At 33.5% G+C, this 27,267-nt stretch overlaps 2 protein-coding genes and 1 long non-coding RNA gene across 6 annotated transcripts in view; 1 reads left to right on the top strand and 2 right to left on the bottom strand.

Moving 5' to 3' along the window:
* Nucleotides 1–200: 200 nt before the first annotated feature.
* LOC139690783 (leucine-rich melanocyte differentiation-associated protein-like) lies at nt 201–14,523 on the bottom strand. 4 transcript variants are annotated; one of them, XM_071588343.1, is made up of 5 exons: nt 14,087–14,167; nt 13,507–13,716; nt 12,757–13,017; nt 10,742–11,049; nt 201–285 (listed from the first exon to the last, which is right to left on the bottom strand). In XM_071588343.1, the coding sequence occupies exons 1-4, from the start codon at nt 14,122–14,124 to the stop codon at nt 10,746–10,748; spliced, it is 813 nt and encodes a 270-aa protein (XP_071444444.1). In that variant the 5' UTR covers nt 14,125–14,167; the 3' UTR covers nt 201–285; nt 10,742–10,745. The 4 variants fall into 4 exon arrangements, with proteins under 4 accessions (XP_071444444.1, XP_071444443.1, XP_071444446.1 ...); XM_071588342.1 differs by lacking the exon at nt 201–285 and adding an exon at nt 7,112–7,726; XM_071588345.1 differs by lacking the exon at nt 201–285 and having other exon boundaries at nt 9,551–11,049; nt 14,167–14,523.
* On the top strand, nt 7,061–9,521 carry LOC139690784 (uncharacterized). The gene is made up of 3 exons (XR_011701510.1): nt 7,061–7,225; nt 8,435–8,540; nt 8,623–9,521. It is a non-coding gene; the product is annotated as an uncharacterized lncRNA (long non-coding RNA).
* A 337-nt stretch (nt 14,524–14,860) lies between the features above and the next one.
* The window catches only part of Scp2 (Sarcoplasmic calcium-binding protein 2), a 311,620-nt gene continuing 299,213 nt past the window's right edge, over nt 14,861–27,267 (bottom strand). Inside the window, exons 4-7 of the mRNA XM_071588131.1 lie at nt 23,109–23,228; nt 20,087–20,201; nt 18,163–18,260; nt 14,861–16,666 (exon numbers count right to left, since the gene is read on the bottom strand). Of these exons, the coding sequence (XP_071444232.1) occupies nt 16,550–16,666; nt 18,163–18,260; nt 20,087–20,201; nt 23,109–23,228 (450 nt within the window). The 3' untranslated portion in view covers nt 14,861–16,549. The remainder of the gene's footprint in view (nt 16,667–18,162; nt 18,261–20,086; nt 20,202–23,108; nt 23,229–27,267) is intronic.

The raw sequence follows: 27,267 nt of genomic DNA on the forward strand, positions 1-27,267 counted from the left end.
TCAATAAATATGTATTATGTATCACACATTTCCAACATCCCTCTTGAATTGAATTAATAAATAAAAATGCACAAATAATTAACTTGACACACTCAATGTATCTCACCTCATTATCGTCTTTTGCAGGTATGGGATGACTCCATTCACCTTCACTCAATTTCTTCACAACCATGGCTACAGTGTGCCAGAACTTTCAAGTACATGCCGACCTGAACCTGTATGCGGGAAGCACACATTTCTTTACCGCACTATGGATGGGTCTTGTAACAATGTGAAATATCCAGCCTGGGGAATGAGTAGAACAGCATTAGTAAGAATAGCACCACCTAACTATTTTGATGGTAAATACCTTTATTCATTAAATAAATAGCCAAAAAAGACTATCTATATGGTTGGTCACTCTCCTGTATTTCCCCATTTAATGCAAAATGTAAATCCTATTGCCAATGTGGAAATATTTAGAAATATTTCTGTGGAAATCATGAAACGATTCTGACAGTTATTTTCCCTTTTTCACTCTTCTTATCTTCATTTTCATTCGCGCTCCCATACTTAAATTATTCCTTTTTACCAAATATAATTTTATTTGAACTTTCATTATGATCAATTTCTTAAAAAAATCATTGATAACACCTTTTATATTAAAAAATTTATTTTACAAGTATGATATACATTTTTCTAAGACTAATAACATAACAATAAATAATGATGATTATTAATTAGGATAATTCTTATTGATACACAGGTATTCATTAAATAGGACCTTATATATCATACCTGTTAATTCCTAGAAAACGCAACATAACCAAAGCCATGATTTGTTTCTCATAGATTTTGCTGTGAGTCTAGCTATGATTTCAATTAAAATATGGCAAGATAATGTATCTAAGCATAGCACCCTTTTACAGCACATTTGATTGAGAACATGCACACAAGAACGGCTCATGTCAATGATTCTTCAATGCAATATCATATGATGTTTGCTTAGTTATTATTAAAAGTTATAATAGCTACTCCCACAATAATGTGTGATGAAGGTGGAACCATGGCCAAGATCCTAGCTTTTGTTTGATCCAATACATTTTAGACACTACAATTAATTTTGGAAAATAACATATTCAATTAAATCAAGAATATGTTCTGTAAAAACATTGTTATCTCTGTGAAGGCAATTCAGGGTATGTTAAGGTTATAAATAGTGAGATACTTTAGCTTCCCCTCTCTATATTTCAACCAAAGCCAATTTTTATGCCTGTGATATAAAATAACAATGATTTTTTACAATTCAGAGAATGTAGTAAAATATTTTACCAACACTTATTTCAATAGACAATTTTGGGAAGAATTTGTGGAAAACCAAAAATCTGTAAGAATACACCTATCATGGTCAATTATATCAAAAATTTCATGTTGCTCCTAAAATTTCAAAAAAAAAAGCTTTTTTATTCTTACATGTCATTTTGGCAAAAAAATGCATGGTGGATAAATATTTATCTGTTATTTGATATGATGATAGATAAATTTCACCCATGTTTAAGCAAAATGGGATAAGTTAATTTATTCAATTGATTCTATTTTTATTTGATAATAAAAAACAAGAATTCAACCTGTAAGATATTTAAAAGTGAAAATCCTCTCAATAAGAATCATGAAAAACTGCTTTAGATTTTGCCCAAGAAATTTTAAGGAAATATTTAATAATGTTTTCCCCCTCTTGTTAAATTTTCTTTATTAAAAAATGTAAAATCATAACACATATCAGTTCCATATATTTTCACTTGACTGATACATAATATTTCGTTGCAGCTATTTATGAGCCAGCAAGGTCAGTTGCTGGAGGTCCATTACCATCACCAGCGCTCATCTCGCTGGTACTTTTCCCTGATATTAACCGCCCAGATCCTATCTGGACTAGAGCTACAATGGTGTGGGGGCAATTTATGGCTCATGACATGTCTCTTGTTCCCAGCACTCAATCAAGTATGTCACATTGCTTTAATATAATCACAAAAATATGTAATAATGATATAATAACATTAATATAACAAATAAATAAAAAATCTTTTACTGCCATTTGACATAGCTTTGTTTGATAATAAGTATTAATGTTTTAACTCAGTAATTCATTTAGCAATATGAATGTTACATGGGATAACGTATTCATAAACTACTTAAGATCCACTATAAATCATCTTGCTAATTTTAAAATGTACATTTCTGAAATTTCCAGCAACATAAAGAATGCAACTATTTTTGGTAAGAGTATTAATTGTAACATTTTTCTAATTACTAATTCTGGGATTGAAGGAGTTAATAAACCTGATCATAACATTAGATAAAATCTAAGACCCAATATGTTTTTGCAGCGGATGGACCCATTCAGTGTTGTGCACAGAACAAATCAAGGCCACTACCCCCCAATCAACTTCACCCAGCTTGTCTTCCCATTGAAGTTCCAGAATTTCATCCTTTTTACTCCAAGTTTGGCGTTCAATGTCTCAACTTTGTGAGGTCAATGACAGTACCTTCCAAGGGTTGCAAACTTGGTGCAGGACAACAGGTAAAGAGTCAGAAAATCTTATTTTAAATTAAATAACTTTATATTTTAGTTGGTACAAACCTGTCCTCAGTGGTTTTTCATTCTTCTGAAATTGGTAAGGTAGTCAAGTAAGTTGGCATTGATGCATGTGGAAACCAAATAACAGCAGAAAGGATGTAAACATTTGCATAATTAATTTATTAGAGTACCATGTCTAAAGGTTTTCATTAATTTAAAAAAAATTCATTTAGTAGTTGGGTCCTTAAAATTTACCCATGGGTGTTTAGCTTCATTATTTAATAAATAAATGACTCAGGTAATCACCAACATTCTCTTTCAACGTTATAATATCTAAACTATTCTTATAATAAACTGAAAAATAGGTAACCCTGCATACTTTTTTCAATTAAAAAGGCTTGATGTTTGCAAGTTTAGATGTAGTACATGGGAATTATTTTTTACAATACAGCCATCAAATAAAAAATACACAATAAGATTACCTAAATGAACATTTGTAATGTGGCAATTATTTCCCAATCGTTTGTGAATTAGGAGTATAAAATTTACTTCATCTTCTGCAGATGAACACTGTTACCTCCTATCTTGACCTCTCGCCAGTCTACGGGTCAAATGATCAGGTGGCCAATGCTCTAAGGACACATCATGGTGGTCTACTTAATGCTTCTCATTCAAGAGCCACTGGAGAAGTGCTACCCAATGCGGATGATGCAACTGCTGCCTGTGGTGCTAAATCCAAATCAGAGCTATGCTACAAAGCTGGTAAGAGTCCTTTTCCCTCCTTCCAATTTACACATTGTGAATTGCTTGAGATTGGAATATTATTATTTTTGTTGGTATTCTACTGTTTGGGTAGGTTTTGGATGGACACAGCCTAAACAATTATAGAAAAATAATTTACTTGCCTCTCCTAACAAAAAGCAAAACCTGAAATCACTACACTACACTAAGACCCTCTTCATTTCCACATACATCTTTCCTCCCTTCCATCCAACATGCCTATCCAATTCCTTCTTCTTCCTCATTTGCCTATATTTCCCCCTTTATCCCTGTCTTCAACATTGATTGGAATAGGTAAAATCTAATTTCTCTGCAAGGAATAGACATGAAATGTTCCAGGGTGATTTTTGTTAGGAGGAGAATTGCATTGTTGCACATACAAAATATATTTGTACTATTTGTATTGTATCACTTAAATAAATATCCACTATTTTTATTCTGCAGGTGATCCCAGAGTAAATCTTCACTTGGATCTTGCTATACTACAAATATTATTGATGAGATGGCACAACAACATTGCCAGGAAGTTTCAAGAGATAAACCCTCACTGGAATGATGAAAAGATTTACCAAGAGGCGAGAAAATTTTGCATCGCAGCATATCAGCACATCTGCTACAACGAGTGGCTACCAATTGTGCTAGGTAATAGAAAATATAAAAAGCTAATTTGATAACCAAAAGGTTATTGTAAAGTACATTTAACTATCAATATATGTTGTAGTGCTTCTACTATGATAAGATTTGAGACAATCTGAATGAATATCTCACTGGTTTTTAAGGATATACATTTAATTATTTCTATACTATAACAGGTAAAGAATTCATGGTGAGACATGGTTTATTGCGATTTGATGAAGATCACCATGGATATGTATATGATTATAACCCTGAAATTCCAGCATCAGTCATTAATGAACATACTACATCTGCTTTCCGCTTCCTTCATTCAACACCAACAGAAAAACTGGAGTGAGTCTATAAAAACTGGAGCTTGGTATATATACCCAGCTGTTTTACTTAATGATGAAGAAAAGAGAACAGAGCAAACTATACATTTGAATTGAATTTTCATTCTAGGTTGCTTACACCAAGAAGGAATGTGTATAATGAAGTATGGCTTAGTGATAATTTCAATAAACCTGCACCACTGGAAGAGGGCCATAACTTTCATGGTCTGCTTCGAGGACTTACAACTCAACCAATGCAGTTTTCAGACCATTATTTCACACATGAGGTTGTTCTGCCATCATTTTGCATTTATAAACACACAACAGTTGTCAAAAATTTTCATTTGAATTACAGTAGCCAGGATACCATTATTCACAAATAATTAAACTAAAATTATTTAACCTTATAAATACCTTTACATCTTTTACTATTTCTCATTAAACCATTTGCATACAAAATATAGTACTCAATTTTTAAATCATGACATATGTTCGATAAAGAGCAATCATACAATTTTTCATTTCATTTTTTGAACAAAAATTTAAATTTATGTTGATGGTAACTTGATGCTTACTTTTCACTGATTTTATTACAGTAATTCATCAGTTCCAGGTGTTGTAATTTGAAATCCTTTAGATATTAACCATTAGTAATTCATACATATGACACCATGATGCATGGAACTGTTTCAGAAAGATCATCACTGAACATAAATATTATTTCTCTAACAGAAAAACAGTACATAAAAAGTAAAAATGTTCTGTACACCTTCCTGTAAAGGATTATTTTCAGCCCTTTAACTCTTTTTTTATTGTATTTGTAGTTGACCCGTCTACTTTTCAAAGGTGATCAGCCTTTTGGATTAGACTTGCTAAGTATAGACATACAACGTCATCGAGATCATGGAATTGAATCATACAATACCTACAGATATATCTGTGGGATAGGAAAAGCCACTAAGTGGAAAGACTTCTCTGATTTCATCCATCCACAGGTAATAGTTTTTAAAATCAGACTTGCTCAACGATACATGGCCATTTGGTCTAAATAATTGAATTTTCAAAATTCACATAATCAAACATAAACACTAATGATATTTTCATGCATGATATAAAGTAATAGATTAATTTTGAACCCATCCTTAACAAAGGACTAGCTGTAGATAAGCTCAATTTTGGATATATGAGGCTTTTGATACACTGTTTTATTAATGAAACTTTACTACTTAGTAACTTTAGTAATGGATATTAAATACTTCCACGAAGTGAAGCCTGAAACAATAGAATATATTTACTACTTTTGACTAGTTGGGTACTTGAGAACCTTCATTGGATAATACATAAACACTTTAGTTTTATCAGGATATATAGGAAGGCATAGAGAGAAAATAAAACAAAAAACCAACTTAGATTGCAAAAAGTTTCAGTGGTTGAACTAACATTCTGGGCCAATGGGGAGAAACTGATCATTTGTACTCAAAGACATGTGTGTAAGGGATACTCAAGAGGATGAATGGTGATAAAAAGATAATGAAGTGGTTTTCATATCATTCCTACTTTAGCCTGAGAATGGAAGGGGGAAATGAGTAGTAACATTTAGTGAACATTATAGAATAAAATTTGATGGGTTTTCAGAGGATAAGGTGCACAGAGAAGCCATAGATTTAGATTTTATTTCCAGGTTTAGTCAATGCCCAGCGAAAAAGATTGGAAAGGGATGATGAAATATGAATGCAATAGCTTAAGATGTGATTGATGAATAGAAATAAAGGAGGATTGGACATGGAGCACCATATATGTCACCTGGTCCCCAGAATATTTTTTCATAGGGGGCCAAAATGGGACAAGAAGTTCAGCATTTAAGACAGACTGAATCAATTATTATCTCAAATGTCAACGCTTTTAGCCACAAATGTTGTAAATTTCATTATTAAACATTCAAAATCAATTTATTATATCACACATTCTGGATCATAACTTCACGACCTTTCATACTGTTGCCCTTGCCACATATTCCCATCTTGAAAAAGTTCTCAAGGCCCTGGTCAAAACTGGACTACGACAAACAGAGGAATTATAGCTGTGGTTCAATAATTTTCTGAGAGAGCCATTGAAGATATGTAATTGCCAAGGAATTTAAAAAAAATATGTAAATAAAAGCCCATTTAATACACTAATAGCCTTTCACAAACTCACATTAGAAAGAAATTAATTCATAAACTTCATAGGAGGGAGAATAAATGAATGACTGCATTCAGTATTACTAATGGAGGATTTTAGAATCAAGTAATGATGAGGTTCAACGTTAACCTAAATATTACATAGTTTCCATGCATTTTCAACAGCCCTATTGAACTGATGTTCTATAGATTACCATTAGTCATCCTCACTGGAGTAATAGCGGCTATTTTTGGTAGATTTCAATTATATTTCCATTCCTTAAATGTTAAATTTGCCTCAGAAGTGTGAATTTAATGCTTGTAAAATGTTCACTATTGAAGTATGTACACACAGGAAATCTCTACAGGGAAACATAAATTTCACTTTCTGGAATTGTAAAAATAATATTTTAACTTTTTAATTCATTCACAAATATTTGAACATTTTCATTTCACACACTTAAGCTCAATATCACAGACACATATCAAAATATTTCTAACAACTTATACCAAACACAATAAATACAATCAGAAAGCAACTGAAAAAAACTTAATCAAATGGTTAATTATTCTTTTTTCTCGGCAGAAAATTGAGAGACTCCGAAAAGTGTACAAAAATGTTGATGATGTTGACCTAGAGGTTGGTATTGCCTTGGAAGACCATGTCAAAGGCAGTTTATTAGGACCTACTAGTCTCTGCATCATTGGAGAACAATTTTATCGAACGCGTGTTGCTGATCGCTTCTTCTATATGAATGGAAAGCAAGGCTCTTATGATCCAGGTATGCAATTCAATATGTGTTATATTTGGGGAAGTAATGAAACTTTTTGTATTTACACATGGTAAAATTAACTGTCATTTAAAGACAAGCCCAATACTTGCGATTAATCATTTAAAAATCAACTTTGAATAATGCCAAATTTCCAAAAATTAAGAAACATATTTCCTATAATCCCAGTTTTTTTCACTCACAAAATTTATCTACCATGCAAGAAGTTTCAATAGCTGTCAGCATTGCAAAGTTGGTACACAATGCTATGAATGCATATAAGTATAACTGGTCATGATTGCAAATATCTAACCACAGTTACCAGTGAAAATATTGTTTTGATAGGTGAGGTTAGAGCTCATCTATGTAGAACTAAACCCAACAGCATATGCAGTTCATGCATCAGGTAGGGGGGCCAGTTTCTTTCACTCTGCCATCTAGGATTCCTCAGGAAGATCTGGTACCCAAAAATTCACACAGCTTGGATGAAATGGAGTGTGTCTCGATGCATCCCTAGAAATTACACAAAGGCCCTTCCCTTCGTATTCCAACTCTTTGCCTACTGGACTAACACATCCCTAGAATTATCTACATTAGTCCAGAAGCAAATATGTTGGAAATAAAAATAGAAAGGAGCATTGCAGTATACACTGATTCAATTACATAAGAACCACATCAAAATTGCCATCAAAGTTGGAAATTTAGTAGCTTTCTCTTCAGAGATAAAATATTTTACGCAAAGAGACACAAAATATGCATCGGTCAGTAACCTGAATGTTAATTCTGCTGGTATCCAAGAACTAGAATAAAACAGGGTACTGTTATAATAACTGAATTTAACAAGTGTCCCTTATACTGATCAGGACTGCTGTGTTTACAGAATAATCAGTTAACGTCAAATTAGCAACAGCTTTCAAGAACAGATCAAATCCCTACTGACTTACTATATTAATTCCTAAACTGTATAATTTAACAAACATAAATAAAAAATAAATGGATTGTGCTCAATTGATCCTTTTTCTTAATATTCATAGATTATATAATGCCATCTTCATTGCTTCCCCAGAACTTGAGTCATGTTAATAAATTAAGTCAGAAGGCTATAAATATGAAACATTTGATGAAAATAGTCTTATAGTCAAACATTAATGCATAAACCACTTTAAAATGGGATATACATTGGAGGTAATAATCATGTTCTTAATACTTTTTTATTTGCAGAAAGACTTGCACAAATAAAAAAATACACATGGTCCAAACTTGTATGTGAAACCAGTGATGGAGTTCACCAGATGCAGCCAGAGGGTTTCAGGCAATTGAGCGACAAGTATGTAATGGTATAAAAGTATTTATACATTTTTCCAGAAAACTGAAGATTAATTGTGATAATGGTAAATTGTCTTTTATAGGAACATTGTGCAAGATTGCAGATCTCTTCCCTATATTGATTTATCTCTTTGGAAGGAATAGAATGCAGCAATTTCAAGGATAAAGCCAGAGTCAAACAATTTGACCATATCATTGGAAACTTAAGCGCTTAAAATACATTGTTCTTCCAAAACATGTGATGAGGCAACAGGAAAAAATGTTCAATGCCATTTATGCACAGGACAAGTTCTTCATTTAGCTCGATATAAAATGTGGAACTACTTTGACACAAACTTAATTTACACTGAATTAGTTTCATCATTGAAATAGTTTCATTTGTACTCTTTATATTTGAATAATTTTCTGAGAGGGGTTAGGGAGTCATGAGTCATGAGATTCAACAAATATTGGTCCTAAATAATGAAAATTAAAATTTAAACCAGGCTAACATCCTCACTGGTGTAATGGCACTAATTAATACTGGTATTTTTTTGTCTCATTTTGACTGTTGATTAGTAAGATTCATTTAAAGGCATGAATTTTACCACTATCATACCAAATTTAAAAAATAAAAATTAAAAAAAGAGGAAATATGAGGAATATTAATACTAATTTCCAAATACCTAAACATGGCTATAAATGGAGTAGTCTTAGCTTGTATAGAACTCACGTCAATTGGCACTTATTACTTGATATAAATCCCAAAAAATCAAGTTTTAGAAGTTCTTCAAAATGTTTTCCGGTGTTCACAAGAGTTGTAAAATGTGAGAAGGAAATGGGCATTCATTTTCTTTGAGTAGTCAAATCTAAATCCAGCAGCCATAGTAACTCACCTAAAAGTAATATTATTTAAGTACACACCAAAACCCAAAGCCAATGGAATGATGCTAATTCAACATGGTTAAATAACACTAATTTTATTGACTTCACCCAAAAAAAAATATCACAAGGATTCATTAAATCAATAGCAATCTTTAAGTAGAGCCGGGAACAATTGGATACTTATCACTAGGATTGTTGAAAAAGGAAATGTTAGCAATATAAAAAGTAGAACTTTACTACTTGTACCCATATTTTATTACATAATGATTATGGACAAATGAAAAAAATTAAATAATTTTTCAAATCAAGTGCACTTAATACTTTGGTCTCAAAAGATTTAAAAATTCCAGGCTGAGTTTTTTTCTTGCTTGTACAGCACTGACCTTGTTATTGTTATTAACTGTCATTATTATCAGTATATTTCTATATAATATAAACTTTACAATTATAAAATAAATGCATATTGTTCATGCGTATAAATTTCAGTAGTATTTAATGAATGAAGAATATTTATACTAAGTAGTATTTTGCCAAAAATCATCAGATTACATGAAAAACTTCCTCCAGTAATCTTGTCATGTTCTATTATAATAAAATAAATAACTTAAACAAATTTGACTTCCTTTAAAATTCTTGGTATAAAAAACTACAATTATTTTTAACAATCATAGGATACCCAGAAAAATAAAATTATTCCTTTACTAGCCAAAGCTAGTGTATAACCTGATAAATTTGGATGAAATAGGGAATGTTACCTCATTAAGGAATGCCAAATTAGTGATGCAATGAGCTAATGTAAAACATTTTCATCCAATAATTTCATTCAGTCGATCAAAAACCTATTTTATTATCATAGTTATCACAAATCAAGACCTGAGATCAAAAGATAGAAATGCCAACAATGCACCAAATGTAACAGTAAACCTTCAATTATGTTGAATATTAATTTTTAAAAGATTCATGATAAGCTTGAACAGCTTTTCCACAACTATGATTTGATGCTAATAACTACTGAACATTCCAGTGGATGAAACACTTTTTCAAATTACATTACCTGGAGAAAATTATAACAAATATATATAACTATATTCTAATCCATTCTAACACTTAGGGGATGATGGTAACATTTAATAATTAATCACTTTGAGCAGTTTACCTTAATCCAACTTAGTGGATAAGTTTCAAGTGCAAGATAGTTTACAAAAATCACATCGCTAAAGTATCTTCCTACATTTCCACAACAACAAATAAGGAGGGCTCAACTTAAACAATAACTACTAGTTATTGCATTATGAATAAAATAATTATGTAGGATGTCACTAAAAACTTAAAAATTACCATTTCAAATCACAACATTCCATCTTCCATTTCCTTTTGAAGAAGCACTGTCACAATGTGATGTTATAGGTTTCATATGTTTTCTGTCCCATCCAATAAATGTATCAGATAATTTGGTGCGAATAGCTTTCAAATAAGATGGCAGCATGCTTGTGCCATCATTTACTTCTTGCACTGCTGCAGAACTTTGAGAAGGTCTATCAAACAGAGAGCGCTGATATAAACGCTTAGACTCATTCCGCTGTTCATCAGTAACTCCGCAATCATCCAAGTGAATGAGATTAGTGAACCATGATATCACAAAAAGCCTGGAAGGATAATATGTCAAAATTAACACACAAATTAGCAAAGTAAAATAAAAAACCAGTAAAACCATAAATCTCAAAAGAAGTTTTTAATGTGGGTTATATATTAAGAACCCAATTTATTTAATCTTGATTCTAAAATCCTTAATAAGTATAAGTATTCTACCTTCATTCAGAACCTCTTTCATTAATTTTTATTTCTCTTAGATGTTGTTGTGCAAGCATAAAAGTTTGTATATTTGATAATTTCTTGACATTTTCTAAATACTAGCCATGCAAGAGCCAATTATTTTACCCGCGAAGTCAAATTAGTGGAAAATGACTGATTTAAAGAATTTTTGAACTAGGTTTACAGTAATCTATTAGTCTGTGTAGGCTTACGGTGAACCTAGGGACTAACCACTGCTATACTTCTAGGAACCACCTAGCACTACAATTAAAAACTGTACAGCCTGCTTTATCAAAAGCCATTTCCCAACTCCACATTTTTCCACTGCCATTCATTTATTACTATTAAAATGCTTGGTATTTTCACTACTCTACTTACATCATGCAACAATCTCTCATTTTCAATTTCTGAACATTATTGTTCCTCTAAGTCACTCTACATCTGTTTTCTTTGCATTTCTTCAAATAGTCTCTCCTCCCCTACACCACTAGGAATCATTATTTTACTTACTGAGTATTTATTTTGGAATTATCATGAAGAACATTATGTAAACCTTAACTAGCATCTCTTGCACTGAATTATATTTGTTAAACAGAAATTTCTTGGAGATAACAATTTTTCAGGCATCAATTTCACAACAGTGATGTCATTAGAAACACAAATGACTAATTTTCTCTATTGAAATGTACCCATCATAAATATGGTATGAATTCAGAAATAAAATATATTATAAATTAATAGTGTACAATAGTAGTTAAATAATCAACATTAAAAGTGTTACACAGTTAAATAAACCTACAACTTTCATTACCATTGGTTTTCATTGCAAAAATGAGAAGAATATACCCAGTATATTTAGTATCAATGATATATTTATGAAAAATATGACTTTTAGTTTTTCTTGTCCTACAGATCACTTAAATTTACATGCTGCATCTACCTTATCATAGTTCACATCAATAGGAATCATTAAAAACAACAAAAGAATCCACAACACTATTTTGTCTAATTATCCCTTAGAATTTGATATTGTAGACATTTAGGTTTCATTACAAATTAAATGTGAAACTACCAAGGCAACGTTTTTAGTATTCAAAATCAAATTTGTCAGGAAAGCATACTCTGGTCTCACCTGTCAATTAATAACAAGTATGATTGGAAAATTGAAGATGTATTATGCAGTTTTTGAATAATTAAACAGGTAATTCCATTCCCTTGAATTTCTATGACAAATATCCTGGATTTTTAAAGATGTGCATGCCCTCCAGTAAATTCTGTTATTACATTAGAACTTATGAATAACAGGAACTTGAATTAGTGGCATGCATCAATGACAAAATGTGTTTCATAGGTATATTTCAAAATGCAACCATAGCAATTTTAGATACAAATATTATTTAATGTAATGCAGCTTCTTACGTGGTATAAACCTGACTGAAAATATTTCACAGGTTCATAACATGTGGGCAGCATCATAAATTTACAGTTGTTTCAATACATCAATTAATAATTTGGCTTAAGAATTATAAATTGAGACAAACCTGTATTGAAGATATTCATGAAATGTTCCTCCATTGAGATAACTTGGGGCTGCAGGATTGCCCATTAAGCTGAGGTATCGTAATCCAGGGAAACTTGACCTCAGTTTCTTTACAAATGGGTAAAGATTTCCAATTTTGTTATGATTAAGCCAAAGTAATGTGACATTTGGAAGGTAGGGAAAAACAAAAGTCTCCAGTAATTCATTGTGATCAAGAATTATTGCAGACAGCCCAGTAAAACGCGGTAGAAAATCCAAATTCCTTAAACGACAAAAAAAAAGGATCAACATGGTTAATATTTCGTTTTAATTAGAATTCCATCATAATTAATAAAAAAATGAATCGTTGATACACCAAAAACCAATAGAATAATCAATGTTTTTGTTTCCTTTGCCCCTATTCAGTCAAATTTTATTTATTCCGCCTGAAAATTTCTAAAACGAATGTGCTCTCATTCCATCGGCTAATTGGAAAATTAATTTTCAGAAATACCATAGCGAAATACAAAAAAAGAACTGACTCACGATATATTACATGCAGGGAATACATACTGATATGAAAAATCATCTGATATGCATTAGGGGAAAAAACTAACACAACTTATCAAATAAATCATACCTCCCTTAAATTAAGACTTGCAGATTTTGGGATGAAACTCTTTAATTGCAGATTTTAGGATGAAACTATAAAGTAGAGTTTTTTCTACATTTTCCACAAAACTTTTCAAATCCAAGAAATGTATAAACCTACTTGAACTTATTGTTGCTCAAATCCAAAGTCTTCACAAATCCTGCAAAACACTCTATCAAGTTATACGGTAAGTCTTCAAGGTTTTCATAGGCTAAGCTCAGTCGTTCATCCTCCTCACTAACATATTTGTCTCCTTTGCCATCGTGTAGATCTACAAAAACCAGCTTTCCTAGGGATGTCATGTCCAAATCATATACCTCGTCATCACACCTGTTAGATGAAAAAGCCTGCAATATTACGATTCAACGACTATGGAAGGTGATTATGAATCCATTAATACATATGCAATACCAATATAAAACAAATCATGGTTCACACAAATAAACATTTTATCAACAAGGTAAATGTATGCACGTAGATGGGGTGTACACTAAAAATAAATGAAATTTCAACCAAAATTTCCACTCTTTAGGAAATGACCAGAAGTGATACGTCGACGAAGAACACGATTATAGATTTATAATAAGGTTACTTCGATGGAATAAACGAATTTGTTAAAATTAACAAACAATCAAATCTGAATCGATGACAGCTCTCACAATGCGTTACAATTTATGACACCTCGTGCATGTGAGCTTACCACAACCCAGAAACGTCCACCAGCGCGAATATATCCATCACAACCGCTGGGGACTCGCGACTAACTCTAAGAAGACTTACTTCTGACGAACAATGACGCTAGGGAGTCCAAACTCCACAGAGGCTCCGTTGTTCTCCCGCTGAAGGGTATTATCAGTGCTCGAGTGGTATGCAAGCCATTTCTTACGTTCACAACTTATCTTACGGAAGTATTGGTAAACGCTGCCTTCAACTTATCCTGATGTAACCACAATCAAAACATTGGCTCAGAAAAGAATTTACATTGGTCTTAGCTTGCTATATTTCAGTCGCCCAAATCATAACACCATCTTCTGTTACTGATGTAACGTACAAAACAAGTTGAAGATAAAGGCTGGTAATGAATTGGAATGATTCTCGTGGAGAAATTGTAAGAGAACATTCCTGAGCCGCCTTCTCTTACTTTTATCCTTCATTATTCAGTTGTTCAGGGCTACAACAACCGGCGCGTCATTTGAAATAGCTTTATTCTGCGACGGATTTTTGAGCTAATTCGAATGGGTGGTTACGTTAGGTGGGAATGTTATTGAAGTTGACGATGTATAAAAAATATTACGAATTCTTGTATTTGGTAAATTTCCCCACTTAAGAAAGTCAACATAAACAGCCTCACGATTGCGTCATCAGTGATGATAACCATTTTACCGCCCGTGAATGTATCGATTTACCATATATTTCATCATAAATATGGGCCTATTGGTGGTAAAAAATAGATTAATGAAATAACAACACGCCAAAGTAGGTATGGTTTCTTTATTGTTCTCAAACTTAACACCACACACAACAAGTAACACATCATAAAGAAAAGCTGAAAAAAACAGACCTACATCCTTTTGAAACTGCCGTTTACAGGGGAGTATACGTAGTACTTCATATTTTAGGAAGGCCAGGTTCATGCACAAATGAATTACTGGCAATTATTTCAGAATATAAGCAGCCAAATATCTACAGATAATTCCAATGGCTTACAGGGCTAATTAAATGGCGAGTCTGAGACTTTAAATTTGATATGTCAAATTTTGATGAACATATATTAATAATTATAAATATTAATAAACAGCAAACAATAATTATAGTTTAGAAGATGATAGCATGCACAAACATTAGAATACATATTACAAGAAAATTTTTAATGATTTTGCCTAAATTAAGTGGTAGTTATATATAGATTCATTCTTGCCTTCATATTTTATGAAACTCTCATTAATCTTAGGGAATTTGGACTCGCTTCAGATGAAATAGGAGCCGGATGGATGTCTAAATGGAATGCATAATGCTAGCTCTAAGGTTCATAGCTTAAGCCTCCCTATTTTTCAACAGTTTAGCAACAGGTCATCAACCCCAAGGCTTAATTATCCGTTAGAAATTGAAAACGCTACAATACTCATATTCCACTAAGTGTCGCTTTAACACTTATCTACGATAAGGAATAATTGCCTAGTACCTATATTTATAACATTAAACCATGGTTCAATAGTTTTTAAAATAATCATTATATTGATTCGACTCATATTTAAGGAGTATCAAGGTTTAATTAATTACATCTTATATAAATGAATGTTCAACCCCTTATACGATTTCATTGCATATATTCTTCGCCTTTATTGGGGAAGTTATTGCACTCAGCCAAAAAGAATTTTCAAAATGACAGATAACATATTTTTTAAATTTTACTCATACGTCTCTTCACGCACGAGAGTTAACAGTTAAAATTAACAGATAAATATGCAACGAATATTTTATACTGATAATTATCATCATTCCATTATTTAACCAACAAATATTAAAATTCTTTACATGTCCAACTACTCTATCCAGCTTTAACTTCGGCCTCAAATGCAAGGAAAGATTTTATACACATATACCAAATCAAAATATACCCGAAAAAATTCGAATAACTATCGGGTTTTCAAAAAGGTAACTATTTTCCTAATGAAATCCATAAAAACTAATGAAATGCGGAAAAAACAATAAACTTTAGGAAAACTTGTAAACTAATGTTTATAAAGGTATAGAACGAGGAACCAGCAATGAAATCTGAGGCTACTTAGCCGATACGCTGTTAAAACCTTCGAAGGCCGTTACAGAAGGGTTGAGTTAGCCCTTGATGTTTTTGTTTCATTTTCCACACCTTAAACCCTCCGTCACAACGATATTCACATTCGGTGACTAAGGCAGTATAATTGCTTGTGCTAGAACAAGTAATAGGACGTTGGATGCAATCATTAATGGGGAGAAACAGCATGGGAGTTTTGGAATGGATTTAGGTTGATGGGATTGGAAGCTTTTTAGGATAGGAAGTGAGAGGTACGGGGGAGGTACAAACGAGGTGATCACGTGAGTACCGGAGGTTAAGTGACATAGAGACCCGTTCAATACGGTTTAATCTCTCTCTCTCTACGCGGACTTTTACAGTCTTGTGTGGTTAGTTGAACGATGTCTTCCCGAATATGAAGTTTCCTGGCGCATTTGGATCTTCGGATGCGAAGTAATCTTTCCAAAGCTCTTCGAAAGCGTCACGAGAGACCTCCTTGCTTTTGCCCTGAAAGAGAAAGATAAAAAAACTTAATTTTCTTTCATGGGTGAATTTTATGTCGCAAAAATGTTTTTGTGAATGAAAACGTGTCAGTGATGATATTAGATCAATTTTAAAGAGCAACTCTTTCAAATAGATTGGAATTATTGGTCCCACAAAATTAATTAAACAGAATTGCCAATAATAATTCTTAAAAAATGAAATGGATTAAGCAATGCTGGTTACGTAATTTTTTGGAACTCCTTCATGATGCGTAGGAACAAAACTTAAAACATAAGTAGATTACAATAATAAGTAGACTACTATCAGAGATTGATTGAGATTAATATTAGAGACATCAGAAAACGAATTGAATGGAATACCGTTTCTTTTTAAATATTGACAAAAACTAAATTTATTAGCTATTTAATTATTTTTTCGGCTCTAAAAGTCGTCTGACTGAATTCTAATTAATTAATATTAAAATTATTAAAAAAATGAAAGTAGATTTGGAATTAAATGCTGGGATCACTGGTTTATTTATTTATTTGCCATTTACGCTACTTTTCCATTTATGCTCAGGAGAATTTAGGGATAGGGATTCCGGAATAAGATCTTACACGCTACCTCTAGCTATCGACACCATGTGTTATATAATTTGGTGGTTTTTTCATGAGTTCAGGATAGGTGAGAGTAGATAAGAGCTTATCCGCAACCAAGCCTGAATACATGAAATACATTATGGAAATGGCTGATCGGGCTTTTGCTCAGTGCAACCGCTTGGTTTCTCACGAACATTTAAAAAGCAAAAATTGATCTTCTAATTAGGGTTGGCCAAAATACTTCAAACTCGGAACCCTACGGTTATGCAGAAAAACGCTCTGTCCAAAAATCTACCACGCACTTCTGTAAATTATGTAGTAACAATTCCTGAATTAATTATCGAGCGAATATAGAGTTAATTTAATATTCCAGTATTGGCTGGAGTGGTACTGTTTTGGTGGAAAACTTTTAAAAGTTACGAAATCCATCATCCTCAACGCCAGAAAGTCTTGATTTCAATGACAGGTAAGAGAGTCAAAACTTGAGGATGCAATTCCGCAATTAAAGCATCACAAAAACAAAATATTACTGTATGATCCTAAAAACCTCAATGGTAGTGTTTACTATTTCCATATCTTAGGAAGAGAAAAACAGGGGAAATACGAATACAACACGCGAAAAAATAAAGATTTTGGGATTGAAGATCGTACAACACGCAACAAAGTGAAAGTATATTCTTTATCATTGTTTCAGGTATTCATTTCAAAGATTTGAATGAACTCTGGCGTACTACACCTTACTGATGGCTCGATCTAATCAGTAAATGATATCCGGATACAGTTTTCCAATTTGCATACTCAATATATTAAGCAATTATTCCATCAGTGTTTCAAAATGTTACTGAAGTGGGGTAGTTTTCAATAATAAATAATACAGGGAATCATCATATAAATATTTGGATGGTTCGAAATATCACTCACTCCAGAAAATTTTCTGAATGCCGTGGAACATTCCTCCGGACTAATACCATAGCTAGAACACACCGTGGTGAACTCCTCCTCGTCTATGCAGCCGTCACCTGCAATGGAAAAGTTCAAAATTACTCAAAGGTAAGATTTATACAAACATTTATTTCTTGGCCTCGTAAACGCTTACAAACGTTTTTAAATTATGAACCCATTCGAGCACTAATAATTAGTAAAATTAAATATCTACTTTTATAAGGAGAAATATTTTTAGTATTGCATTCCTAAGAGCATCCATTTGCAATTGCAAATATAAATTTCAATTAACTATTTAATTTTGGAAATTTTAACGATGTTGGAAATTTAGATGCTAACAATACATTTCAATTTTGTATTTCCTCGGCAATGAAATCAAAACAGAATAATTTTTTTAAAGATTCTTTGCGTCTTTTGGTGATATACTATTCCAGAAATTAGTTAATGTTTCAAAATGGATAATTCAATTCATCGATACAAAAATATTTATGATAAAATTTAGGCTGAGGAAATCGTCGAGTAACATTTTTTGTAAGCGGATTGACTTATAAAATAATTTCTCGGCTCAAAGCGATTCTAAGTAAGGAATAAATATACCTGCATTCCCTAAGTATGTATTACAATTATTTAGGTATGCTGATGGATTTCGAAATTTTTAATTTAGAATATGCAATCCCTGAGTATTTATTTTTTTATTGCTGACACTAAAGTGGTGGGTTGATATTCCGCTCAGGTCATGGCCGTTGAGCTATGTTGTGAGCCAACTTAGAACATGACATAAGTTATCAAAATGATGTAATTCTTGACTACCAACTATGAGCTATGATATACGAGTACTTGACTACTACTACCGATTCATGGCAGTTACGACCAAGAGCTAACATTCATTTTCAAATTGATTTCATGGACTGTTCATTTGTACATCTAGGCTTAAGTCTCAGTTTTAGGCGTGAATGCGATAAGCTAAATGGAAAACAGTAAAAGATAAATATACTTGTAAATACACATTATGCAAACACCGGTATCAAATGAGAGGGTTCCAACTGACATATGCCACAAAAATGAAGATTGTTCCGCGCCACAATCCCAAAAACGGCATCACGAAGGGTGGATAAGGATTCAATTGAAGCACTTTGAAGGGTTGACTTCTGTTTATGAAGAAATAAGATGAGAAAACATAGTTGGATTTTAAAAATTGAAAATTGATTTATTAATTCGGTGACTCCATGAAGAAACCAGTCATTTGATATGTAAAGCGCGAATTGACGTTCATTGCCGCAGTATTCATCCGGAAGAATACATCTCCTCCTCGAGACTACCCCCACGACTTGAGAAATTTTAAAGCAATGCGCGTATTTACTCTCGATTTCTATTGTATATAAGGTATCCTGGTTTCCAGTTATACATTAAAAACACTTGAAAGACGCGATGAGCACGTGGGCGTAACGTGTAACTGTTTTAGAGAAATTCTTCTTCGATTGGTTCCATCACATGGATTCCTAGACTTTGAATTAGTTTTCCGATACCCAATATCCCTTCAACATTGATGTAATTAACCGAGCCAACGACTGAGCTTCACCATGTTGATCTTTCGTCCTCGTGACGCTGGCATATGACTGTCCCCTCACGTGTGAGCCTGAAATGCTCTGACAGTCCGAGGTAATAACCTGACTCGAAAGAGAAGTTTTTTGGTGCGCTCCCACATTCAGCCTGCGACTCCTCTTCAGTCAATACACTTGGGGGCACGTCCGGAATTCATTGGGAGGGGAGGTTCATATGGGACGAAAAGGCACCCTGCACCCTCCCCTCGTTTTCATGGTGGAAGCCCGTGCGAAAGGAGGAATGGACGTAAGGAATGCATTATGGAGTGCTCCTGTTTTATTTAGCAGTCGTCGTGGCTCACCGGACGTGTCCTCGAGGTCGAACATGAAGTTCATGTACGAGTGCTGCCACTCGAGTGCTCGGTCTGTGTCCTTGGCGTACTCGTCCCACATGGAGCACCACTCCTCGTGGCTCACCTGGAAATGGTTTAAAAAAATGGAAGCAAGGTTAAAATAGTCACATCTCACGACAGGAGAGGAAGATAACCCTCAGATGGAAAGATGGGGAACGGACAATATTTTGAGTCAAGTTGGATACTGCTGGATTGCATCTGTCGCCTCGTCGAGCATGATTTGGATCAAGCCTGAAAATCTACGGGTCGCAGGATTATAATCCTTTCTAGATGGACTTTCCTCCATCTGGCCAATGGCTGTGAATGCACGTATTTGTTATTCGTTAATTAAGCAATTACATATAACGCATGGAGTTTCGGTAAAACATGTGCTATTAATTGAATACTAATTTTGTAATTAAGAGAGCAAACGTAACCGTACTAGTCATATTAGGGGAAAAGAGCGGATTGGTGGAAGATGTCCAAGGATGGCAGGAAAAGGGTATTCTGATAGGTGACGAATTATAAAGGCTGTAGTAAAGGAGGATTTTAGGCAAGCGAGCTAGAGGAAGGGAATAATAGGCATGTTTGACGAAATGAAGGGAGGAAGAAAATAAATGAAACTGCAAAAGAGCCTATTGTAATGCCGAATTTCAGGTTGTGTTCTGTTAAGCGATGCTATGAAATGCAGTCGTGTCCTACCTTTGTCTATCACAAACCTAGCCTTAAACGGTAAACAAACAAATAATTATTTTATAGTTATACTTTTGCAGTCACACTTCATTCTATCTTAAATTCACCATGCCCTTCATCATCATCAAAATCTAATTATTAAAATGGATAAAACACCAAAAAACCATCGAAGCAAACCACAGAAGATGATGCTATGTCAAGAATCATGTAAAATAATCCATTGAAAATATGCCTAGCAACATTGATAAGGTAATAAAACAAAATTAATGCGGTAACTTTCGCTGAACTCTTAAATTGATTGATATATGTTTTAATTCCGAATAATACTCGTATGAAAATGGTCCGTAACCTGCAGCCCGTTTCTCAAAACTATATTTCAATGAACAAGCCCGTATAATGTACTCATACCAAGACTTCCAACGCTTATGTTCCAGCAATTATCACATATGCAATTCCCTGGACAAAAAATTAATGGCAAATTTAGAAAGTTTCATAAATTAACTAGTGACGTCGTAGAACGGGACCCTATTGGCTAGCCTCCTACATATATACTCCTATATATTTTCGTTTGGGACAGAAAGGGACCACTGATTACAGTCTTCATTCCGTCTGTTGGAAGGTGAGGGCATAGCTCATCTGATTCTTGTAAGATCTTAATAAGAGTACTTAGATTTACGCATTGAAATCACTCGGGTTTGATGAGAACATATGGTCAGTAGCCAAAATGTTTACAAACGAAACTAAATTATACCTGGATTTGAAAAGGGACAGAAACGTAAAATTTTACTTTTTTAAACAAGAATGAAATGTGTAATTATAGTTTGTAAAAAGACGTAATTGTCCTTTTATAAGGGAAGTGACATGAAAATGTATTTCCAGTCGTTTAAAGATTAACAGATAGACGGGGTAGGAAAATCGTTTAACTTCCAAATTTCAAGCTCCAAGTTACAATCTGATAATAAATACGCTTGGTTCGAGATGGTGCAGTTGTACTGTTTTTATTTCATCATATTTAGCACGATTTGTACATCTGTTTGTGATTAGCGGAAATCGTTTTGTGCTCAGCCTTTACCATAAAAGCTTTGGTTCTTACTTTGAAATCACAAGTAAATTTGATGGCTTGTAACAGAATAGTACTCGATCATATTTGGGTTGGATTTTAAGTTGCAAAAACAGGCACTTCGATCATAAAAATATCTAAATTACTCTATCTGACACGAGATAGATTTTAATCACAAATAGAAACAATCTTCTGAGAGGAATTTTATTTTATTATTTTAGTTTATTCATTTCGAAGATGTAACTCCAAAAACTCGAGTGTCTCGACTTTTTTTTTGAGGGTATATGTCACAATAAACAATCCGATATTATTTCTGGCAAGAGAAGTCCAGTAGAGAGAAGAGAAAAAAGTTGCATACGACGAAAGCTTTAGAGATGAAATATCGGTGTAAGGCAATCCATGAAGACGGCTCTGATTTATAAAAAAATGCAATATATTGGTAAATTGACGAGGGAAATATATCTTACTCAAATAATACTAACAACATTCCTTTTTTTGGTATTCGCGAGTTGATATAACTATAAACTATGGCAAAGATATTGAAAAAACAAACAGACTTTAAAAAGGGGTGCATAATTTGACGGTATTGTATTTATTTGAAATGGCAAATTTGCAAGGATCAGATTACCTCAAGAAATAGCCTAATTAAAGGTAAAAATAGCAAAAAACTAAATAACTGCTAACTTTTATTTCATAGTAACATTTTTCACAGAAATCCTTGGCAAAATAAGGGTAACTAAGCCATGAAATGTGTCTGGCACAGATATGTGGTGCTAGAATGGAGAAAATTTGCATGCATTCATGAAAAATTATAAACCAATTAATTTGGATTATTTAGCTTATTCACCAATAGAAAGGGCTGAATGGATTACCAAACCATGAAAAATACTTTTTAATCCGTGCTTTGAATGCCCAAAGACTAAAAGCAGCAAAATAAATAAACACTCAAATTCACTAAAGATGCGAGAAACACAATTGGACAGTAGAAGATGGAATGAAGAGGGAAATACAGTGATCATCAGCGAGTAACGTGAAAGTATGGAAGGGATAAAAGTGATAGAAAATGGCATGACAAGTGGAAACATTCCTCTGCAGCTGTCAGAACCCATCCACAGCTTGGATTGAAATCAATGGAATTTCTCCTTCAAAAGATATAGCGATAATTTCACCAAATGAAATAAAATGCTTCGCGAAAACTTACAGAGTGTTTTCTTCCCTTTGATGGTTGAGGATTCTTACCTGTCCATCCCTGTTGGCATCAGCTCTGTGCCTAAGGCCGTCCCAAACCTTCAGGAGGAGTTCCCTCGTCTCCTGGTGTTTTGCAGTGCCGGGAGACCACCCTCTCATGCGGCAAATCCTCTATGGGGAGGGAGAATGAGGAGAGAATTAATCAGTATTACATAGAATGAAGACACGCAACGCGACACAACAAACCACACTCCTGCTTGAGTGATATTCTGTAATTAAATCACTTGATGTCTAATAAAGCATTTAATTCCGAAGATTCAAAGCGGTAACGAACACAATATGTTGATTCCTCCTGAAGCGACAGCCAATTCCAATTAAAAGCACAGTTAAATCCCTCGTCTTCCGCTCGATGAAGTGGGAGTTATTTAATGGAATTTTCGCTTGATTCGTGGAAAACAAGATTTTTCTTTGTAACCTCATTAGTAACCTAACAAAATGTTTGCATTTCTCACTGTGCTGCTTGAACTTGAACATCGAGATCATCAGAAGGACGTTCTTATGTTTAGCGTTGTCTACAAAATTAAACAAAATGGAATTCTTGAAAAGAGAAACCTTAGCCCTTCTCCAATTGTGGAATTAGGAAACATTTAGATGTTATTACTGTTATCATGTTACCATGCTATCATTAAAATATCATGCATACAAATAATTCTTGTAATCCAATCATAAGTATAAAAGTTATATAATAAACGTACTCGTACGTATATGGCATTTATTATTTCTTACAGTTAAGAAAGCTATAACTCAAAATTTTCTTTCAATATAGACATTACCTAAAACACATTTAATGAATTTAAAGATCGGCTTACGTTCGCCGCTCAAAGGGGCGTGGGTCTTTCTAACGCGCGTGCAAATTTTGAAATCGAAACACCCCCATGATATTATTAAGAATGTAACATTCAAGCAGAAAGCATGAAGCATATTATAGCACGAATTCGTCTTTAGCATTTGAACAAATTAGCATTTTCGCGGTTGTTTTGCATTTTTGTTCCATTAATGAACAATGAGTATAGCACTTGTAAGAATATATTTGGTTTTTCTTAGAATCATGTTGCAAGTATACAATACACATGTGCTCGTAAGCATCATTTTTTATTGCTATCCCATGATAACCTGCAGTGCCTCAATTACGTATTTTTATCTTTAAATATTCATTAATCTTGCACATTTAACTTTAAACACAGTATCAATATTCAATCATTAAATGTCTTTCAGAAAAAATGTTTGGGCAAGGTAATATCTAAAATGACTATTTCTTCATCAGTAAATGAATGAAACTCATATTGATCATCAGCCTATACTTACTTTTAAATTTCTAAATGAATACACATTAACCAGATAATGATCGACGCATATAGTTCTCATACGATTTTGAGAGAGGGGTTGAATCAATGAGAGGAACATAATAAACAAAGTACATTCACGAAAGAGTTAAATTTGAGAAAACTGACGCAAGAGAAACAGATCCAATATTAAAAAAAGCTTTTTATTTTCAAACTTTCATTTGTACATGACTAATTTCACTACACTGTAGCATACATATTCATGTGCATTCGTGATACAGTGTAGTTAAACACGTGTCACGTATGGAACATTAAAAGTTATTTTTTCATTATTAATATCCATCAATTCCATTCAGTAACGCCTAATGCTGTTAAGTTGATGAACAACCTATATATACATATATATATATATATATATATATATGTGTATATATATATATATATATACATATATATACACGCACAAATATATAAAAACACAGATGTAGATTTTTAGACCATAGATACACCAAGAAAGGACACTCACAATATGTTATTTGACGTTTCGACGGCTCGGCCGTCGTTTAATACAAATATATATATATACATATATATGTATATATATATATATATAAGATATATATATATATATATATATATATATATATATATATATATATAAATATAAAAGATATATATATATATTTGTATATAAACATATATATCTTTGTGTATATATATATGTATCTTTGTATAATATATATATATATACTTATATATATATAACTGAGAAACACGAAAATTAAAACCCCACGCCATTGAAAGCCACGGTCATATTTTTTACTTCTTCGCGGGAAGAATCAGTGGGAGATATTTCCCCGTAATTTGGATAATTGTAAAAGAAATTGTAGATTTAAAATCCATACATTTAGGAACAAACCGTACTCCGATGTACCAAACATCATGATGTGCTCTTTTGATAGTACTAAACACTAACTTCGACCAGTACTCTCCACCAAACTATCTCCACCGCCTTGAAAAACTCTTCAGATCGGTAAGCATTTGAGTCATTCTCATATAAGGCCCATTTTAACCCCTTCTCCATACAGTTCACTTGGGATGTTGACAAAAGATGAATCTTCCGTTATCAACATGGCAGGGTGAAAAGATTACGGAAGTACTGGCATGAAAGAGAAGGAACTGATATGGCTAATGGATAAGAAAAACGAGGATAAGATAAAACAGATGCAGTCAGTCAGGGTGAGGTCATGTGCTCGGGCATTGAGGAATTCTTGGGGATGATTAAGCGCTGGATGACTAATTATTGAGCCTTAACCAGGAACCTAAACCACCGACATACTTGCCTATAAACTACCTTGACCGCATGACTGATTTTCATGGCGTCGTCTAGCTGACAGCCCAGTTACGGTGTTTTTCGTTGAAGTTTAGCGTAATTTCCATCTGATGGATAGTCAAACTGTAGCAAACTTATCCCACACTTTTTCAATGGTGATGCCTAGTCACTCTCCAATGCTGTTTAAAATATTTTTTCTTACGGATCACATTTGTTCCCTGAAAAAAATACACTTTCAATCTTCACAAGGAAAAATACATTTTATCTGGGCACGATGGAGCAATTTTAAATATACTATATACGTACATACATGGTATCATGAAAACCACTACTAGGGTTTAAGGCAGGGGGTGATTACACACAAGGCTCCTTTTCAGATGAAATACGTTTCCCTCAACGCGGTCGGATAACGTTATTCTGATCCCTTATCGCTCGTAGGAAAAATAATATCTTGAATATATCTGTTCTCCATTTAATCTTTCTAATTTTATTTACAAGATCTCTCCTACCGTAGCAAAATGGGGCTAATGATATATTTTCGAAATTATCCCTAAAGAGACCTCTGTCAAATTCATGCAAGAGATTTAATTTGCAATTTATCTTCGCAAACTGAATTATTTTCAAACTTGCTCCACTAATAATTATAATACGCTACTCAGTTCATCATAATGACATTTTAAAAATCTAGCTCCTCAACGCCGCACGCGATCTAATTCGGCAATTGATCCAGCTTCTTTGGGAGCCCATATACACGCACTGGTAGTATATTCTAAATGAGGCATGACTAGCTAAAGATAACATTGCACTTAACCCTTCCGTCACATTTCCCCCATACTTTTCAATTAAATTCTATTTTTTTATCATCTGGTCCACATATTCTCCGTATATATGTATGTTTCATCCCAGAGAGGTAATGAATGACGGTAACGCCTATGTTTATAATCCAGTCTACACTTTCTCTTTTGGCATGCCTGATGTAGTAAGCATTAGGGAGGGAATTACTCCTATTCCAAAAAATTATCACCACGCACCATTTTAAGTTTAATCCTTATCGCCCAGTGTCGCGTGAACGTTTGATTACAATTATTTTGTAATATCGATGTTTTACAAATCAAGCTAGGAGAAAAAATTCCATTCTTGATGCAATATAAAATCTGAGGTCAATATCGGATGAATTACGAAGTAATGATCATACTTATTGTCTTACTTATGGCCATGCTTATTATGGTCACACTTCTCGGAGATATTTTCGAGCTCAGAGGTCGTCATTTAGCCTTTATAGCAGCAAGCTGGCGCTCTCTGCCGCACATTACAGAAACGGGAATAGTTGTCCACAAGGTAACCTGGCCGAGGGGGAGAACAGCATAAAGTTAGGGACCTAACAGCAGTTTGGGGTAGTGTCTCCTTCTGGGACAGCGACCTCCGTAATCCACGAGGGGAAACCAGAGGTAAACCCATCCGATATCAAAGTCTCTTCACCGCCCACATCCAGACCCTTGCCCGCAACCCCTCCTGCACCGAAGGCTTCAATTTA

Source organism: Hetaerina americana, unplaced genomic scaffold (genome assembly GCF_022747635.1).
Source record: "Hetaerina americana unplaced genomic scaffold, ioHetAmer1.1.p SCAF_3, whole genome shotgun sequence".
NCBI classification, from domain to species: Eukaryota; Metazoa; Arthropoda; class Insecta; order Odonata; family Calopterygidae; genus Hetaerina; species Hetaerina americana.